This window comes from Microcebus murinus, chromosome 14 (genome assembly GCF_040939455.1).
Source record: "Microcebus murinus isolate Inina chromosome 14, M.murinus_Inina_mat1.0, whole genome shotgun sequence".
Taxonomy (NCBI): Eukaryota; Metazoa; Chordata; class Mammalia; order Primates; family Cheirogaleidae; genus Microcebus; species Microcebus murinus.
The window spans coordinates 68,102,632-68,123,142 of record NC_134117.1 but is presented as its reverse complement, the minus strand read 5'-3'; the positions used below and the strand labels follow the sequence as shown (position 1 = coordinate 68,123,142).

The 20,511-nt window shown below is 57.0% G+C and overlaps 1 protein-coding gene across 1 annotated transcript; it reads right to left on the bottom strand.

The window, feature by feature from the left end:
* Window positions 1-307: 307 nt before the first annotated feature.
* GPRIN2 (G protein regulated inducer of neurite outgrowth 2) lies at window positions 308-3,015 on the bottom strand. The gene has a single exon (XM_012788047.3). It carries the CDS (start codon window positions 2,884-2,886, stop codon window positions 1,510-1,512), a length of 1,377 nt encoding a protein of 458 aa, XP_012643501.2. The 5' UTR covers window positions 2,887-3,015; the 3' UTR covers window positions 308-1,509.
* Between the last annotated feature and the right edge of the window lie 17,496 nt (window positions 3,016-20,511).

Genomic DNA, 20,511 nt, shown 5'->3' with positions numbered 1-20,511 from the left:
ATTTGGCAAGCCTTTCTCACCTTGGCCTATTAGAATGCCACTCCTGCTTTAAAAATCAACCCATTGTTGCACGAGTCATTTCCACCTCAATGAGTCCCAGGTCCTTGAGGATGGGGAAAAGTAAGGCAGCTTTCAGGTCTTGGGTTCCCAAGTGCAGATGGGGCCCCAGGAATGGGGCCAGGCCAGGGGCCCTGACACCACCTTAATCCTTTGGCTCCTTCACAAGGGTGGACTGGGGGATTCCGTCCCAGGAGCTTGGGATCACCAAGTCCCAGGACAAGGACACAAGCCCACGTCCATCCTCTGCAGGCCTTAAGAAATCCCTGGGCAATGAAGACAGGCTGCCCCTGGCCCCCACTGCCTGGGCCATGTCAGGTCACATTGGCAGGACTGGGCGAACCCTCACAGCCTCCAACTAGGGCCATTTCCCACCAGGTGGGAGTCCCTACCCCATGTCCCACAGCCAGTCTCCTTCCCTGTCCCCATCCCTTCCTGCCCTCCGCCTTCCAAGAACTGTGCCAGTTGAGAAGAAATCCTTAAGCCAAAGGAATGAGGAGAAGATGGTGCAATTTCAGGAAGTACAACATATTTGGGGGCCAGTGGCTGCCCGCCTGTCTCCTCTTCCTGAGGCCACCCCCTGACACAATGATCTGCAAGGGGGCTGGCTCTTTCTTGGAAGTGCCCCTGGAAGCCTACACCCCTCCGTGCCGCTCAGCACCCCTCCATCCCGCCCCACACCGTGAGCTCAGCTGGGGCAGGGCAGCCTGGCTCATCCCCCATGGAATCCACGGAAGCCCGCATAGAACGCGCTTAATAAGTTCTTGCGCACAACTGCAACGAACCAGACAGTGTGTGCTGCAGGGAGCCGCACGGACACGGCCAGGCCTAGCTGTGAATCCCAGCCCGACGCTTTAAGCTGTCCAGTGTGGGCGCAGCAGCTACAGCCTTGCCGAACGTCTACTGTTTCATCTGTAAAACAGGTGAAGAGGCGAAGACTCAACAAGGTAAGGTGTGAAGCACAGTATGCGGCACATAGGAGGCTTTTGGCAATATCAGTCCCCTTCCCTAAAGACCCAGGCAGTCCCTGTCACTGGGGCCCCACGCTTCATGTCAGGAATTCAATATATCTCAGTACTCCTTTAAAATAAAGCCACTGAGAGTCCAAAGGGAAAATGTGGCAGAGTTCTGAGGGCAGTTTGAATAGAAGGTCAAGTTTTTTACAGAAAACTCAGGATCTCCCTTGTGCACAGTGCTGAAATCCTGTCTCAACATTCAAAGCCCGGAATGTGCAGAAATGTGGCCTTTGGGAAACAAGCCCTTAAAAACCAGCCCAGCTACATGGGGCAGAAAGCCCCAGGCTGCAGTCCCGTGGCCCGTATGCAGCTGGCATGCAGATAACAGTTGTGGCCAGCTGCCAGTGGGTCCAGGGAGCACGGGGTCCCCACTGTCCCTGGCCCTGGTCTAGAGCCAAGTCCATAGGTCCAGGTCAGCTCCAAGGGCTGCAGCTCCTCACTCGGGGGCTGTGCTGGAGCAGCCACAGCAGCTGGGACGCCGCAGGGACTGCATGACAGCCCGCAGCGGCCCCCTCCGACCCTCTGCAGACAGGCTGTCCTCGCTGGTGGGCGCCCGCTGCAGCTGTTCAAACTGCATCTCCAGGTGCTTCTGGATGGCCACGCCGAGCACCTCAGGGTCCACCGAAGCTCCATACACCTCCCACGTCATGCCTTCCGCGTCCCATCGCACATCCCGCACAGGGGATGGCGCCTCCTCCAAGCTGGACCCCAGAGTTACCTCTGGGAACATGTGCAGAGCCACAGGTGCTTCCATAGATGGGCTGGTGGCCACATCCTTGCAGGATGCCACTGGGGCTGCCTGCACACCAGCATCCTGGGCTGACGGAGGAGATGCCACTGCAGGGGCCAAGTCACTGGCTGAGGTCATGGTCCACACATCTTTGGTCCTAGAGCCAGGCTCTGTGGCCAACCCAGTGGGATCCCAACGGTGGGCACAGCAGTAGGAGTGCCCAGGGACCCCCCCGGGCAACTTACAGTGAAACTTCACCCCATGCTGAGCCTGTAGCCCAGACTCGCTTACTGATGCCACTAGTTTGGGAAAGGCCAGGATCCCTGTGGCAGGCAGGGCATGACAGCAGCTGCCAGCCCCCTCCTTACTCATGCTGCAGAATAGAGCTGCTGGGGGCAGAGCACGGCAGGAGGTGGTAGCTGACTGCCCAGTGGCTTTGGGCTCAGGCTGGAGACTGCTGCTGCAGGTAGTTGTGCCCCCCAGGTCTGGTGACAGCACCCCCACCTGACTCTCCCCCAGCATCCAGGCTGAGTTAGAAGTCCCATCCTCTGGAGCTGGGTCCCTTTCCAGGTCTACAGGGAACTGGCCACCCTGGTCAGAAGAATCGCCAGGCTGCAGCTGAGCCCTGTGGACAGGGGAGCTGCCAAGGGCCATGCAGCTGAGGCTGGCCTTCCGAGCACTGCCATGACCCCGCATCTGGATGCTATGGACCAGGTCCGAGTGGCTTCTCTGCACGGCAGTGCCACCAGTGGCCCGCAAGTGACACAGGTCACCACTGCCCATGGTGGACACATTGCCCACAGTGCTGCTCCGCCAGTGGCCCCCAGCACCAGGCTGTGGTCGGGGGCTGGAGGCCTGTGCTGGCTCCATGCTCTCAGCTGGGTACCCCTCTTCCTCTGGGGCCTGGGGACTAGTGCTGGCCTCGCCCGGTTGGGCCTGCCACACGGTGCTGCTGGCACTCTTGCGTAGCTCAGGCCTCTGCCCTCGGCCTTCACCTAGCAGGCTGGAAGAGCTCCGGGACAGGGGCTGCAGGTGGGGGCTCAGGGGTGCCCGGGCACCTGGCTCAGGGCGGCTGGAGCTCATGGCTGCCTGCAGGAGAGAAAAAGCGGGGAGAGAGGTTGAGTTGGACGGTAGCACCTCAGCCAGACACTGCTGTGAGCTCGCACAGTGCTAGGCCCACTGTGGGGACAGCTTCAGTCTCAGGCTGCCTGACTGGTCAGAACCTTAAGCAAGACAGTGACAAGATGCCAGAGCTTTCAAATCAAGGTCATCACATTATACACAAGGATGACACTGCAAATATCTCATAGGCAGTACAGAGCAGTTAGACCCTGCCCTAGGGAAGGGTCCTGGAGACCACCCACCATGTCAGCCCGTGGCTCTTCACTGGCTGGCTCAAGGGGGAGGGGGAGGGAGTCCAGGGAAGAGGCCAGGTCTACAGGGCCTCTCAGAAGGGACTGTGGCACTGGGGGCAGGAGCTGTGGGACAACAGCTGCTAGTCGATCAGCACAGAAGTATTGCAATGTGTTAACAACCTGCACAGCCTGACTGGCAGATCCCAGCCTGCTTCCTCCTGGGACTGGCAGCATCCATCTCACTGTGGACTGGGGCCTCCTGGGAAGAGCAGGGGCTCATAGAAGGTTTGTGGGTTGAAGAGCAATGAACAGAGACACTGAGAACTGCCCTGGGCTCTCCCTGTGCCCCTCCCCATCCTCTCTGGCCCAGCCTCGCTGAGCTGTCACGTCTCTGGGACTCAGCTCCTGGACTCCCATCTCCAGCTCCAGGGGCAGGGAGAGGCCCTACGCATCAGCCTTGGGCACACGGGAGTGACTCAGGATTTGGTCATTCACTCCACAGCCACCTCCTGAGACCCTACCACATGCCCAGCTCCGCATCAGGGGAGCACGCGGCTCAGTTAGATCTGCTGCGCCCCTGGAGATGGCGGGCCGGCAGCGAGGCACTCAGAGCACGCCTGCCGTATGTGTGACCAAGAGAACGCGCACATGCAAGAACAAACCCCCAGAGGAGGGCACTGAGTGCCAAAAGCAGGGTCTGGGGAGGGCACGCCAAGGCAGGAGAGCTCACTTTGGGTGATGCGTCAGAAAAAGCTCCCTGGAGGACCAGCCATGTCAGTGGGGCCTGGAGAGAGAGGAGGGAGAAGGCGGCCAGAAGGGAGGAACAGGAAAGAGGCCATGTGCTCAAAGCACATGATGGGAGTGGTAGGGTCAGGGTGTCTGGGCTCCCAACCCTAGACAAAGCTATGAACTAGGGAGATCACTCCAGGACTCCCTGGCCAGGCAGGATCGGCTAGAGAAACAGGGTGGGGACAGCAAGCAACAGTTGCATTTGAGCAGTCCCAGCCCTGCCCTCCCATCCCTGAGCTGATAAGGACTGCCAGGAAACTCACCACCCTGGCCAGGTGAGCAAGGCTACCCAAGAGGAAGGTGGGAAGGGCTCCAGAAGTCAATTTCTGTGTAATTACAAACTTCGTGTTATCCCAGCACTCAGGAGACAGCTGGTGGCTGTTGGAGCCACAGTGAGGATGATGCCGGAGCCAGATCCCTGACAGTCCAGTTCCGCACAACCTCCCATGATGACGGAAAGGCTCCACCCTGTGCAGCCCAATCGGTAGGCACTAGCCACATGTGGGTGCCGAGCACTAGACAGGTGGCCACCACAACTTAGAAACAGAAAGCTTACTTTTATTTAAATTTAAGTAATTTAAATCTGACTGGCCACGCATGGCTAACAGCTACCACACTGGACCACGTTGCTCTGCACACAGCCCCAGCCTAGCAAGGTCTGTCCCTTCCTGGCTGCTTCTTGCAGCCAAAGCCAGCCTGGTCCCTGGGAGGGTCAGGGAGAGGATGAGTAGCCAGGAAAGGACTCTGCCAGGCCTTGCCCTCAGGGAGCGCTAAGATGGATGTATAGACAGAGGAGGGCAATAAAGCCAGTGATAATTGTAGTGGTGATAGTAAGAATAACAGCTCCCAGGGCATGATCACGCACTGTGTGCCACATCCTTTGCACACATTGTCTCATTTAGTTATCAGAGCAACTTCACAAGATATGTCATTATCCCCATTCTATAGACAAGGAGACAAAAGTTCAGAGGAGTTCGGAGACTTGCCAAGGGCACACAGCAGGCGAGTGTCTGAGCTCCTCCCCATCTGAGCACTGGGCAGACCTCCATCCTGGCAGTTCCTGCCCACCAAAAAGTGGTATTTTTTACTTAATTGGTGCCCTGGCTTGACTAGAGAGCCAGCACCCAGCCCAGAGCCTGGCACCGGCAATGGTGCTCATGACATGCCAGTGGAACAGTGACTGAGTGGACCCCCACCCGGCCCACCTGCTCCTTAGCAGCTTCTGGGGCTGCCTGGAGCGAGGAGGGCAGAAGGTGCACCCGCTGGCCGGGAAGGCTGTGGTCACTGCCAGCCCCTGGCAGGTAGAAAACACCCAGCCTCAGGTCCAAGAACGCCAAGGAAGCCCCATCTGGATAGCCCACACAGTCTCTGGCTGTGCCCCACCACTTTGGGCCCTCCTAGGGAGCAGGGCCATAAAGATCCAGCAGCCCCAGGCCCCTGAGAAGACAGGTGGGACAGGGCAGGAGGTACCCTCAGACCCCTACCAAAACCTAGTGAGAAGCCATCAGTCACGAGGGTCCTACTGTGCCTACCCAGGGGTAGCTATCACCAAGAAAGATCTTAGTTGGGTGGGGGGGTCCGGTCATATCTGTTGGTTTTCTTCCCAAATGTCAGATGACAAAACCGAGGTCTGGAGCAGTTCAGAAAAATGTCAGAGAAACCACAGCTGAAAGCGGCCAATTCAGAACCCCAAAAAAGTATCCACCTACAATGTGCATTTTAAATGCCCAGAACGGCACGCCCACCCTGCCTTTATAACCACGGGTTCTGGTTTCACCCTAAGGAGACCCTTGGAAGATGTTTTAGCACGAGATAAGAATCAGGCACATAGAAGTATCCAAGACCCCTAGTGTTCCTTGAATGATACCTTAATGTTCTCTCTCCTGCCCCGTTTGATGTCAACGTTGTGATGGCTCTGGCTGATGTCCTGGGCCAATGCCGGGCTGTCCTGCTGCCTCAGGTTCTGCTCGTCAGCAACTGCAAGATCAACCAGCCTCACATGCAGCAATTGACGGTCATTTCTAGCATAAGCCCTCGTTCTGCAGACACTTGCAGACTAGCTAACCAAAGAGACTTGGTCAGAGGTTCCAACTCCCTCCACGTTGCCCCAGCAGAGGGGCCCAGGCCTTTGAGACATGCGCAGGGGAACTATCAAGGCCACCACAAGTGGATTCTATCTCCAACCACACCGTGGCATCCATGTAAGCCCCTTCTTGTTAAGCAGCAGGCATTAGCTGATAACTTCTGAGTCCAGCAAAACCAAAATAGGAAAATCAAAGCCACATGGTCAGTAGGGAAAACTGGTTACATGCTAAAATATAGACCTACCTCTCAGGAACCAGGCAGGAAAACACACCCCACAGATCCCTCATCGCATAGCGGGGGTTGGCAACCTCTGGCAGATGGTCTAATCCATCCCAGGGCAAAAGGGGGCCTGGCAGGAACACAGAGGGCCAAGTTGGGCAGTGGGCAGGGAATGCCCCTGAAAGGGAGTGTCTGGAGAGGACAAAACCTGCCCATCACAGGGGGATGAAGGTGTCTTTAGGGCAACATGCCCTAAGTCACAAGCTCTGCCAAAAAAGGAGCCGGGGTAACTGCGGAACAATGGTCCCACGGACACAGCTCCACTCATAAGAGACCCAGGCTCCCAAAGGCCCCCAGCTCCCTCCCCAGGGGGGACTTGCCCACCCTCCCTGGTGGCACCCAGCTGACAGCACTCATGCCCCAACATGGGCACACATCCCACTGTGGACGCACCAGAGGCCGACTTGGACGTGGACACACAGGCCTGTCTGCGATGGGAGCCTGCAGGAAATAGCGTCTACACAGCTGCACTCCGCAGGCCAAGCAGCGGGGCCAAAGGCCTGAACACACTACACCACGCGGCCTCCCCAGCGCAGGGCTCCCCGCCCGCCCCTACCGCGCAAAGCCACCCCGACCCTAAGGGGGAAGGACCTCAACGCAGCCCGGGCTACAGACCTTCCCCGCAGCAAAGGCAGCGACTGAAGGAAGAAGGGCTGTGGGCTGGGAGGGAGGACGCGGGCAGGAGGCGCGAAAGGGCACGGGGCTGGGGAGGCCGGGCTGCGGGCAGTGGCGGGAGGGTGCGGTGGAGGACGGGAACGGCAGCGCAGGAATGGGAGAGGGAAGCGCGCAGGAGCAGGGGAGGCCGAAGGAGACGGGGTCCTGGGCAGAGTAACGAAAAATGGGCGATAGGCAGGGGAGACACGGAAGAGGGACAGGCCAGGGCAGTGGGAGGCGAGGTGGGAGGGGGACGCGGTCACCGGGCGCCGAGCCCGCGGCGGGGCGGGACGCGGGGTCCGGACGCAGGCGGGGGTGAGGAGTGGGCTCGGGGCGCAGGGAGCGGGCGCCGCCCATCGCACCCCTCCCCCCGGGCACCACGGAGCCGGCCGCTCACCCTGTCGCCCGCCGGGCCGCGCAGGCCGGCGGAAGCGCTGCTCCTGCGGCCGCCACAGGTGCCCGGCGCGGCGGCCCAAGATGGAGCCGGAGCCGGACCGGCCGGGACCCAGACGCCGCCGGCCGCAGTCCGCCCGGCCCGCAGTGCCAGCGCCGGGGAGGGGCGGCGAGGGGCGCGGGCGCGGGGCGCGGGCGCGGGGGCGGGGCGCAGGGGGCGGAGGCCCTGCTCACCTGGGCCACCCGGGCCAGGCCCCGCCCCCGGGCCTCTGCCCGCACCGCCCCCACGACCCCCTGTCCGGCCCTCCCCGCGAGACCCCAGCCCTCCTTCCCGATCCCTCCCACGGCCGGGTCCCACCGTCCTGTCTTTTGGGCTCCTCCACCCCACGACTCCTGCTTTCCAGGCCAGCCCAACGAACCCCCAAGATACCCACCTTCCTGACCCGACCCTGCTGTGAGCGCCCCACAATCCTCCGGCCCCCGACCCCGCCCCCCATCCACTTCCTCATAGCCCCGCCCCTCAACTCAGTCCCCTCCCGCACCACGCCCCGCACCGAGGTCTGCGACGCCGCTGGCGACCCGGCTCCTCGCGGCCTGGCCCTCCTGTCCTCCTTCATCCTGCCTCGCCTATCGCAGTTTTCTGCCTCCCGCCGCCGCCCTGGAGACCCCCTTCCTCTAGGGCCTGCCCCTTCGGACTGGGGATCCTCCAAGCCATGGACCCCACAGTCCCATACTCTCGGCTCCACCCCAAGCCTGACCCTCGTCCACTGGGCTCCAGGCCACCGGCATGGTCCCTGGAGCCCTCCACCCGGGCCCTACTACCCCAACCTCAAAGACACCTGCCCCAAGATTTCGTTCTCAGCCTCGCCCCTCAGGGCTCGTAATCTACCACCCTTTCCCCGCCCAAGTCCCTATCCCCACCCTTGCGCCCAAGCCAGCCTAACTCGAGGCCTTTAATCTCAAGGCCGGCCCCACGGACTCCGGTAGCCAGCGTGTGCAGGCACCGTGCGGGGGTGAACCGACTCCACCCACACCCGCAATCCCCTGTAGCCCCGAAACTCGCTCCCTCGCTTCTTCTCCGCCCCATGACACCCGGAGCCCGTCCAGGCCATGGGATCACCTGTTCCCAGCCTACCGGCCTGGGGCCCGGGGAATTAAGTTCCCTCAATATCCCTGAGTCTCTGACAGCCGCTGGTGGCCTAGGGGCACAAAGGTGTGGGTCAGGCAGCCACCTGCCCAGGCCTGCCCAGACCCCTTCTGTCCTCAAGGGCTTCCTGCTACCCATGCCCAGGGCCAAGCGGTAAGAGAAGCCTGTACTACCCCAGTCTCAGAGAACTGGGTCCCAATGTCGGCCCTCCTCCCTTTGTCACCAGCCCTGGGGACCTCCTACCTGTTTGCCCAGCCCTTTGCTGAGGGGTCTGGACGGCTCCTCCCTTCCAGTGACCCAGGATCCAGCACCATCTCTGCTTCTCCTCCCGTCTGGGGGGCTGGGGTCTAGTCTGCACAGGAGACTGGCAGACGGCTCCCCCCAGGCCCTGTTAACAGGGGAGGCCAAGTGGAGGCCCTACCAACTCCCCAGCACACACAGCCTGTGGGCAGAGGGTCTGCCAAAGGAGGCAAATAAGAAATGTGTTTGCTGAGGCCACCCCCCACTCCTGCCCCTACCCAGGAATTAGGGCCCCTCCCTCCACATCTCAGGAATCTCACTCAGACTTTTAGTGAAGTCAGCTGAGCCCCAAGAAGGGGTGAGCTACGCGTGGCGACGCTGAGAGTTGGTGCCAGATCCAGACCTCAGACCTGGGGCTCCCAGCTCCCTGGGCATCCTGCGAGCCCTCCAAGAGCCTCACCAAGTGTGTTTCAAGGAAGTCTGCTTTGGAGTTGGGTGTCAACAGATGTCTGTCATGCCTGATGCCCACAGACACAGCGTAGCTGAACTTCACCACTAGGGTCTCTGAGCAGCACCTTAGCCTTGGCCTCTTGTCCCCCTTCTTCCATTTGTGGCCTGGCAAGGAGGTCACTCTGGTTGTGGCAGCTGCCCAGGGAGAGCCTAGGGTGGGGAGTCAGACTTGAACTCCAGTCCAAACTCCCCCACGTAGTGGCTGGCTCTGCCATCCCATGCCCAAGCGAAACTGTTCACCTGTCTGGGCACTGGCTTCATCATCTGCAGAGTGGCAGTGATTATACCTGCCTCACAGGGCTGGGGGACAATGGTATTTGTGAAAGTAGGTGTTCTCGCTGCTATCAGTCATTCGATCAAATATTTACCAAGCTCCTCCTGTGTCAGGTTCTGGAGGCACAAGCTAGTTCTGCTTTGGAGAAGCATGGGATGGGGATGAGTAGACTGCTTTGGCAGAGCGGTGGCTCTGGCCTGAGGACCATGTGGGCCAAGTGCCATCTGCTGAGACTCTGAACCCGGCAGAAGAGCAGCCAGTGTGGGGTGTGCCCTGGGATGCGTGAGACACCACACGGAGAGGTGGGCAGTGTGCCCATGCATGACTGGAGTTTCCCAGGAGGCCTGGGCATTGTGGGCACGGGGGTTGGCCCTGAAGCCAAGGGTGGCTCAGGTCTCCAGGGCAAGAGTGGAGTGCGAAGACGGCTTAGGACCCAGCAGTGCGTCTCCAGGTAGCAAAGGAGCAGCCAGAAAGGGCAGGAAGAAATGGGGGCATTGCAGTGACACCAGATGCTTAGTGCAAGCAGCTTCAGTGAGGTGACAGAGGCAGAGGCCACTGGAGTGGCCTGCGGATGAGCTGGAGGGGAGAACTGGAGACAGTGCGCGTGTGGACAACTCTTCGAAGCACAGCTGTAGAGGGAGAAGAAAGAAAGGTGTCACTTGGAAAGGGATGTGGGATCTAGAGAGGTGGGTTTGGTTCTGTTTCTGTTTGTCTGCCTGCTTGCTTTTAATGCGCTGCATCGTGTCGCAGGTTTCCTTGACTTCAAGCAACAGAAAACAAGTCTGGGTACATTAAGCAAAGGGGGACTGTGTGTGAAGATTGCAGGGAGCCCCAGAAGCTGATGCTGGGGAGCTAGCTGTGGTTCTTCAAGGCAGGAGCCAGGTGACTCCAGACTCCTACGGCTGGAGCCACTTGCTCATGGTGTCACTCTGTGACCATCTCCAAAGAAAGGATTCCTATCCTTTGTCCTTGGTCTGTCTCTCAGCTCAATTCAAAGTCCCAGTGGAGTGGGAGCTTGTTTGGCCAGGGTACAGCCACATGCCCTCTGTCTTTGGATGGACATACCTGGAGGAATATCTGGCCAAGTGCCTTTAGGGGCACTCACTGCCCCACCGAGACTTCACACACGTCTTTCCCCAGAAGGAGCGTTGCGGTCTGGGTGGCCAGAAACAGACAGATGCCCACTGCACGTTGTAACAAATTGAGCATTTTTGACAGCTTGGGAGAAGGACCCACAGAGAGGGAGTGGATGGAGATAAAGGAGTGGGAATCCCTGCTGCCATCAGGTCCCCAAGGGACTGAGACCCAGAAGGAGTTAAATAGGAAGAGGGGCAGATGGCTTATTACGAAACAGAAGGGCAAGAGGAAAGGATGTGGGGTTACTGAGGTAGTATTGTCTCTCCTCTTGGGAAAGAAGGTTGCTGGCAGCCCTACGTCTACATCCTCACATCCTTGGATCTAAAAACCTTCAAATCAAATCTTATTGACCCTGCTTGAAAATCCTGGGTCGGAGGGAGAGCTCTCCAACGGGCCAGCCTGTGCCATCTGCTCTTCCTGGGACGGCGGGGGGGACACCGCACTAGGACAGAGAGTGGGGAACAGTTGCTCCCCAAAGGAAGGGCAAGGTGCTCTTGCCAGATGAAGGGAAAGTGACACTGAGCTGGCCCAAAGCACAAAGGACCGCTGGGGACAACATCCGTGGGAGTCTCTCAGAAGGAAGACATGCTGAGAGTTGGGATGTCGGTGTGTCATTGATGCCTAAGGAAGAGAGAGCTTTGACTCAGTCAAACAGTATCTGCTTTTCTGACAAAAATCTTCCTAGAGTGCAAGAGAGCCCTCTAGGCAAGGATCCGTCAGTGAAAAGGCTGTAGCTCTGTCTGACAAAAAGACGCTGAGTCCCCGAGCCCGGGCTCCGGCACATAATAGGTGCTGGAGGGATAAATAGATGGATGGATGGATGGATGGATGGATGGATGGATGGATGGATGGATGGATGGAAGGTAGTTTATCCAGAAACACCTATAACTACCTCAGCCTACTTCCACAGACATTTTCCTGAGTCCTAACAACTGCTAGTCCCAGGCCGTGAGCTGGCAGCACAGGTGGCACCAGAGGTGCCTTGGTCCCCAGGTCTTGGTGTTCAGGGGAGGTGGTGACAGATGCACGAGCGGACAGTGAGGTCACAGGGAATAGAGGGCACAGAAGCTGGGCGCTCAGAGGAGAGCCTTGGAGTAGGCGGCTATTGCTTTTCAGCTTCCCACAATCCATCCCCCCATTTCATTTGGGGGATCACCCTGAGACAGACTGCCACCTGTCCCCCAGCATTTATTTCCCTTCTATAATAGTAGAACTCCTGTAGCTTGGAGCGGGACTGCCCAGAACGACAGCCACATTTCCCAGGCCCGCACAGCCAGCGCGCAGCGCCGGGTTCTGACGACTGAGATGTTCGCAGAAGCGATGTGTGCGGCTTCTCAGTCCTGCCCTTCAGGAGCAATGTGCCTTGCCCCTTCCCTCTCCCAGGTGGGAATGAAGTCATGGCGTCGAGCCGGTTTGTACCATTTAGATGAAGGCAACACAAACTAGGCTATGTCCCAGCACAGTACGCTTGGCTGTCAGCCTTGGATGATCTATGACCAGGTTTTACATGAAAGAGAAATTAACCTCTCGCCTATTTAAACCCCTATTCATGTGAGAGCTCTCTTACAGAAAGAAAGCCTACACTGAGTACAGAATTCCCTACCTGGAGGAGAGGTGCTTCAGGTAACAAAACGACAAATGTGTTTTAAGTACTGTACATAGATACAGCAGGCTGACAATCCTCGTAATTCCGTGCCCAAGCAGTTGATGAGCTGATTCCTGCAATACCTTGAAAAGTCAGCCTTAGCTCTAAAGGAAATGGTGAAAATTTCAGCATGTTGGTGTTTGTTGGATGCTTCTTGACACTCTCAACAAAGTGCTACCTGAGCCAGAAGCACTGGACAGAGCTGGCCAAGCAGGCAGGCAGGGATGTAGGGTAACAGCCAAGCTGGGAGAAGCTCTCTTTGTCTATGGGTTACAACCTAAGTCAAATATCTACTGCTTTTGTGCTGCAAACTGAAACTGAGGCAGATTCAGGAGAAGTTTCTGAGGAAGTGGTATCAGCAGGAGGCAGGGCTGTGCACCCTAGTCTTTCTAAAGCACTTTTGATTAAGGCACTCAGCCCACTGCGCAGCACAGACCAGATCAAAAATGCCACCTTCCAGTCCCAGCTGAGTGTTTTGGCTGGTCTCGAGTTGAGAAGGGGAATGTGTAGAAGATACAGGCTGACAAATAAAAAGCCACAGTTTTTAGGCTTCAATACTGTTAGATGTTGAACATTCCTAATCCAAAATCCAAAATGCTCCAAAATTCAAAATGTTTTGAGCACCAACGTGACACTCAGGGCAGCTGCACATTGGAGTATTTTGGATTTTGGATTTTCAGATTAGGGATGTCAACCATATTACACACACACACACACACACACACACACACACACACAAATGAAATCCAAATCACTCTGGTCCCAAGCATTTCAGACAAGGGACACTCGACCTGTCCCTGTCTAAGAGTGTGGCTAGAAGCAACTAGGCAGAAAGCCAACTGAGATGGTGAGGGGTGTGTGTCACCAAACAAAGCACGAGCCTGGCCAGTCCAAGCCTGCATTTTTGACTCCTGAAAGCAACCACCTCGCCACCAAACTGGCGCCAGGAAGAGGTGGGCTGCAGAAGCCATGCCGCCCTGCAATGCCCATCAGACATGGCCATGGCAGACAGCGGACAAAGAGGGACCTCCAGGCCCAGAGAATCCACTCCCAGGGGGTGGTCCTGGAGAGAGGGGCTGTCATCCAAGGAATGTGCTCTGCTCCTCGGGAACCTTCACGATTTCTGCCCACCAGGATTTGACGGGTGGCCTTCCCCCTTCTTCTGGATGACGGCTCCGCTGTGGTTATCTCATTCTCACTGACTGCTGCGTAGGGGGTGTGAGGAGGCAGATCCTGTGTGGGAGTTTGAGGGCGCTGCACCAGAAAGAACCACATCCAGACCTGAGGCGCAGGCCCTGCCCCCCAGATCCTAGGCTTGGAGCTGGGCACAGGCAGTGGACAGAGCTTTGGGGCTGTCTCCCCGGGAGAGGACACACAGACATTCGGCTGGCCAAAGGGACAGACTGGGGCTGAGATTGCCACCTGCCCCCGATCACCCTCATCTGCTATGTTTAAAGAATCCCTGTTTTTTATCTGGGAATGTGGAAATCCAGAAAAAAGGCTATGTAGTTCTTCATCTTCCAGAAAATATGTTCGGCCAAGTAACTGACCTGCGGGATTGAAGTGGGGGAGGTGGTGCCTTTACGCAGAGTGTGAGTGCTCCTCTTACCCCTTTCCCGCCCACCGGCTGGCAGGGGGGGTGGTGGAGAAACGTCTCACAGCACCCAGCTAAACGGTACCCAGGGAGAGTAGAGCACGAAATAGGAAAAGACCTGGGCTCCCGGGCTGCTTACCTGCAGACAGGTGAGGGAGAAAGAAACTTCTACCTTGCTTAAGCCAATCTTATTGGAAGTCTCTCTTCCAGCAGTTCAACACATTATTCTAAGTTACTCACTCTCTCCTCCTCTCCGCCCACGTGCCCTGGGTGGGTCTCAGGGAGGGGCATCTGGCGAGGCCTGAGCCGATCACTGCCTCACATCACCCTGGGCAGAGATTGTTCAGGATAAGCATCATCCCACGTGGAGCCAGTGATGAGCAATAAAGACCGCCTCTGGGAGTCCTGAGAAAGAAACTCACTCTTTTCTCCAAGAAGACGTGGGGACTGAAGCTGCTGCCACCATCCTACACACAGCCCAGAGCCACACAGGGGTGACCAAGTGAGGACATGCAGAGAAGCAGGGTCCTGAGTACATCATCTGAACCTTGAATCCAGTGAAGAGTAAACCTGGTCCCATCCCTTGATATCTCAATTAAGGAAGACAATAAATTTACTTTTTGTTCAAACTAGTTTGTGTTAGATTTCTTCCCCTTGCTGCCAAAGTGTCCTCAGTGATATGATCATCCGCCAACGCTGGGAGGATTGCGGAGGCAGCGTGAGGGGGTGCCTGCCTTCAGTCTTGACAGGTAAGTCCATGACGACCTGAAGCTTGCTTGGGGAAAAAATGCGTTTGTTATAAGGATGCATGCGGATTTGAACCAGAATTGGAAAGTCCTCAGGACTGGGCAAGACAACTGCAGAAATATCCACTGCTTCATCTCTTCCTTCCTGGAGCTTCCTGGACTGCCTTCCTCCTGAATTTGCTCTGCCAGCTCTTTCCACCAACTGGTGTCCTCTCCTGGTGTGGATTTTCTGCTGCTTTGAAACCTTGAATGGCCACCACCCCTGCTCTCCTGGCGACATAGCTTAATGCATCCTCCCACTTCTTCTCTCGAAGCTGGCTGTCTCGCTCCTGCCGGGTTTCCCAACTCACAGTTCAAAAAAGAGTAACCAGATAGGCATAGATCATCCTTAATGCCAAAGGAAAAATCACAAGTTCTGGCCAGCTGATGGATTTAGGGCCTGGCTCAGGTGCCCTCTCCTGTCCACAATCACATGGTCTAAACTCTGGCCACTTACTTGCTGTCCCCTCTGCTATGGGCAGGCACCACTACTGATGTGCCTTGCATACCTACCTAGGATTATTACATTACTCATTACCCTTCTGACTTCAAGAGGCCGAAGCCCAACTCAAATGGGCATAAGCACCAAAGGGCCTTTTCTTTGTCTCTTTAAAGTGAAGAGTCCAGGGCAGCCAGGCTTGGCTGGAGCCACCGGTTTAAATGATGTCATTGGAACATGGCACCTGTCCTCTCTTCTAGCCAATCTCTCCCTACATACAGGCTCTGGAGTTAAGGAGAAGCAGGACAACCCAATGACAGCGCCTGAGAAGAGGAGAGGACACATGGGATTCGTCACCAGAAGAAACAAGAATGGATGCTGGACAGGCTAAACAACAAACATCCTCTGCAATCTGTAGCTTTAGCTGCCAACCCACATATATCCTTCTTGCCATAAACACAGCTGTTAAAGAATTCTTTCTCAAGATAATGCAATTATACCATATACCACCAGAACACTATTCAGATCCACTGCAACAGAAGACAATGCGGGACTTAGCTTCTCAGTGAGTTGCTGCATCCTGCTCCAGGTCCGGAGCCTCTGGGGTATGTGCAGTCCTTTCAGAGAGACCAGAAAAAACTGTAAGGAAAGCTCTGAGGACCTCGTTAGCAGGATCGAATGAGTGATCTCTCCGGAATGCCACCACTGGGGTGCATACATTCTGATCAGTCTCCAATTTGGATTATTCTACCCAATTCTATTCAAGTTTTGGAGTGAAAGCATCTGATTGGCGTCATCTGCACCCTGCACCTCCCCTTGCCCAGGGGGCTGCGAGCCGAGTGCTTCTGGGCCACGAGGGAACGTGGTCTCGGGTACTGCGAGAGGGAAGCAAGGGTGCAGGGCTCACGTGGGACATCCTCACGGCACGCATCTCTACGCCTCAGTGATGACATGGAGACACTGCCTAAAGGCTGCCAGTGAGCAAGTGGCCAGGCCATAAGGCTTGGATGTGCCATCAGTGGCAGCCCCAGATAGAGAGGTCTTCCCAGTGCCTGCAGCTGTGGACTCCCAGTTCTTGTCGTGAGGGCCACCGGCACAGCCCTCACTCTGAGGACCTGGGCACTGTTGACTCCGGCTCAGGCCTGGGGCCTGGCTCCTCACTGGCATGATCGTGACCTTGCCTGGGGCCATGTCTGGGCACTGGAAAAGCCCACCTGTGTCAGGATAGGCTAGGGTATTCTGCAATAATGACCCTCGTGAAAATGTCAGTGGATTAACTAAACAAAAGTCTACTTCTCACTCGTCCTGTATGTCAGGCATAGGTTGACAAGAGCACTCTGTTCCTCACGGAGGCTTCAGGCTTCTCGACACACACTTTTGCAGGCACCACATCAAATCACACGCCCATGCCTAACCCCAAAGGGGGGTTTGCGCTACGTGCCGGGAAGGAGGAAGGCCAGATAGACTGGTCACACGCTGCACCGATGGCAACCACTACCCCATCTCTTTCCGCTCTGGGCTCCCAGCTTGAAGCAGAGGGTGCAGTCAACACAGCCAAGGGGAGGCGAGAGGGCCTTCCCAGAACACACGCAGGGAGGTGCCAGTGTAGCCAAAGAGGATGAAGGATGCTGTGTGACAGCAGCCTAGATGCCTCCCTGAGCCTTCTCTCTCTCCCCTAAGCCCACTGCCACCACTCAGAGCTCAGCCTTTGCCGCTCCCACAGCCATGAAGGCTGTTCCAGAGATGACCAAAGCCGGCCAGCAAGGAGAAGCTGCGAGATCACCACCCAGCCCACGCCACAGCAGCAAGGGGTGTGGAGGGGCACCAGGGGTGTGGAGGGGCACAAGGGGTGTGGCGCCGCCCAGCTCACTGCTCTAGTCTCACCTAAGGAATCAAAAAGGGAGAGACAGTGTTTGGTCAGCATTTGCTGCTCACGGAATCTGTAGCATTACCCACAGGCATTTGTATCTCCCTCCCATGTCTGCAGGTTGGCTGCCATCAGCAGCACAGGCGGGACCGGTTGAGCCCAGGTGCCCAGCTGGGTTTGGCCCTGCTCCTCAGAGCTGTCTTTAGCCTGGAGCCAGCACCCTCTGGGCCGTGCTCTTCTCAGCGCGAAGGCCGAAGCACAAGAGAGCAAGGCCCACTGCACGGCCCCTTCCCACCTCTGTTCACGTCATCTCTGGCAATGTTCCATTGGCCCGGGCAGGTCACACGGCCAAGCTCAAAGTCAAATCATGGGGAAGTACGTTTCCCACTGTATTGCAAGGGTGTGGAAGTACAATGCCAGTGCCAGGAAAAATGTGGGACCAGTGACTGAATCTGCCACAGAACATAACCAAAGAACAACCTTCCCCACGGGCGCTTTTAGGTGACTTGTTTCTTTTTTTTTTTTTTTTTTTTGAGACAGAGTCTCGCTTTGTTGCCCAGGCTAGAGTGAGTGCCATGGCATCAGCCTAGCTCACAGCAACCTCAAACTCCTGACTCAAACAATCCTCCTGCCTCAGCCTCCCAAGTAGCTGGGACTACAGGCATTCGCCACCATGCCCGGCTAACTTTTTGTATATATATTAGTTGGCCAATTAATTTCTTTCTATTTATAGTAGAGAAGGGGTCTCACTCTTGCTCAGGCTGGTTTCGAACTCCTGACCTCGAGCAATCTGCCCGCCTCGGCCTCCCAGAGAGCTGGGATTACAGGCGTGAGCCATCGCGCCCGGCTAAGTGACTTGTTTCTTACAATGAAAGCTCAGCATCAAGTGCTAAAACCCAATAAAATGGCCTTGTCTAAGACCTCAGGATCTATCCTCGGGAATGAAGGAGGGTGTGAGCGAGCCCTGAGCTCCCTTGGAGGCCACACGTGGAACCCTGCGGGTGTTCGGAGGACAGTACTTCCCTTCTTTCCACTGCCCGTGCAGTTCCAATTGAGTCATCGGAAAGGCCGGCCCCGGTAACACCAAAATCTGCAAACTTGAGCTAAGTCTTCCCATCTGCCCCAGCCAGGGCTACCACAGACTAACCCCCCCCCCCCAGGGAGTGGCGTGGTCAGCACCCTCTCCTCTCTCACTGCACACAGCACAGTTCTGAGGTCAGAGTACGAGCAGAGTGTGGTCCTATAAGATGACCTTATGCTGGACAGATCTGGAAGAGTTTAATGCTCAGATGGGCACTTTTTATTTTTTACAAAGTCTTGCTCTGTTGCCTGGGCTAGAGTGCCATGGAGTCAGCCCAACTCACAACAACCTCAAACTCCTGGGCTCAAGCAATCCTCCTGCCTCCGCCTCCCGAGTAGCTGGCACTATGGGCATGCACCACCAAGACCGGCTAATTTTTTCTATATAAATTTTTAGTTGTCTGGCTAATTTCTTTCTATTTTTAGTAGAGATGGTGTCTCACTCTTGCTCAGGCTGGTCTCGAGTTCCTGACCTTGAGGGATCCTCCCTCCTCAGCCTCCCAGATTGCTAGGATTACAGGCGTGAGCCACCACGCCCAACCTCAGATGGGCACTTTGAAAGGTTTCTTAAAGACCTGCCCATCCCCTACCCCTGCTCCAGAGCTGGAGTTCCTTTGACCCTAGGGGATCAAGCAGAAACCACTTGCTCCCTCCTTGGCCCCTGGAGAGCTCACCTCCTTCCTTCAGCTTCACTGGCGCCAGCCCTCACTCAGGGTAGGCAGGTGGCCAGGAGCAGAGGGGATCACACCCAGGCCTCCCATCACATGGCCCGCATCTGGTTGTGGGGAATACACACACATTTCAAGTCCCCAGACCCAGGCCAAGGTAATTCCTCGTTTCACTCAGGCCCACACTCCTGTCACTCCTGTCACAAGCCACATATCTGGGGCCCTAGATCCGCAGCCTGTGGCCAGCGTTAGAGGGAGCCGCTGCTCTCAGCTCAGCAGCAGCTCGCCATCTCACGCCACGAGCCACAGTCGCAACCACCAGCAGTCTGTCCGCCTCCCAAGCCCAGGGCACGGGAAGCCAGTTCTAGAGCAGGGCGGGAGGGAGGCTGCCCCTCTGCTCCTCACTCCCACCCCGGTTGGGGGCCCACATCACAGCCCTGCCAGCCCTCCTCCCGTGCTCAGCCTTTCCTGTTTCACCGGGCACAAGTTGTCCAGCGGGTTCTCAGCCGCCCGCCGGTGGAAACCTGCGTCTTAGTCGGCCACTCCGGAGTTTGAGAGCTCACTTCATGTCTCTGTGTCAACCTAACATCCTGATACATCAAAAAACAAAGTCTTTCCTGGCAGGCCCCTGGAAGATGCCCTCTCATGTCGTTGACCCAAACACTGCTGGGCGCCATCCTGGCTGCAAAGGGGCTGGTCAAGCAGAATGCAGCCCAGGTGATGGGCGTGGGGCCGTGCGGGCTGAGCACACTGCTCCCTGGGAAAGTGGGGGGCTGTGAGCAGCAGGGAGGCTAGCAGACGGTGGGAGTGGGCAGGGGAGGCTGAGTCATAAATTAACTATTGTTTGTCACAAACAGCCCTGCCTGATAAGACCCTACTCTCAAAGGGCCAGTACACCTTGGGACAGCTGAGTGACCAGAGGTGCCCCAAATTCTGCTCTGTACTGAGGGCAGTCTTGGTGCTCAGGCGCCTGGGGCTTGAAGAGCTCATGCCAAAGCCGGCTCAGCCCCTTCCTAGTGGTCTTAGCCACACTCCGCCTTTCTGGGACAGCTGGCTGGCAGCACAGCAGCACGCAGGGCTCCGGCAGCAGCAGCCAGCTGTCCTCTCCACTTCGGTCCGTTCTCCTGGGCCGGCTTCTTGCTCACACGTGCTCCTCCACACAGCGGCTCCTCACAGCCCCGGGCTCAGCTCCTTCAGCTCAACAACTCCTGCCAAAAAGGGAGTGGCTCTTTCCCAGTAGATCCCACCAAAATTCCAGGATTGATCCTGATTAGCCTCCTGGGGGTCACGGGCCCATCCCCGAACCTACCACTGTGGCCAAGAAATGTATCATGCTGAGCCTGGGTCACATGCAAAGTTCCCAAAATAGGTGTGGGGAGGTGAGTGGCAGGTACTATGCAGACAGGGAAGGGGGAGAAAGAAAAGGCAGGATTCTGGTGCCTGGAAAGGGAAAGGCTGCCAGGCAGAGGGCAGGAAGGTGGGAGAGCAGAAATCACTCCAGGGAGTGATCCAAGGCCAGTGATCCAAGGGCCTGGGCTCCACCCCTGGCACCCTGGGTGGTTGTCTGTAGGATGGGACACATTTGGAGCCAGTGTGCCTCTGTGGAGGACCAGGGATGCTTCTGATCCAACAAGGAAAGGTAACTCCCTCCAAGCTCCTGAAAAAAGGGGCTGTAGGAAGTGAAGTCTGAGCCACATGGCAGAACCAGAGAGGAGACAGGATGCTGGGGAGGGAACACCTTCCTGACTCACAAAGAGGGACCTGGGG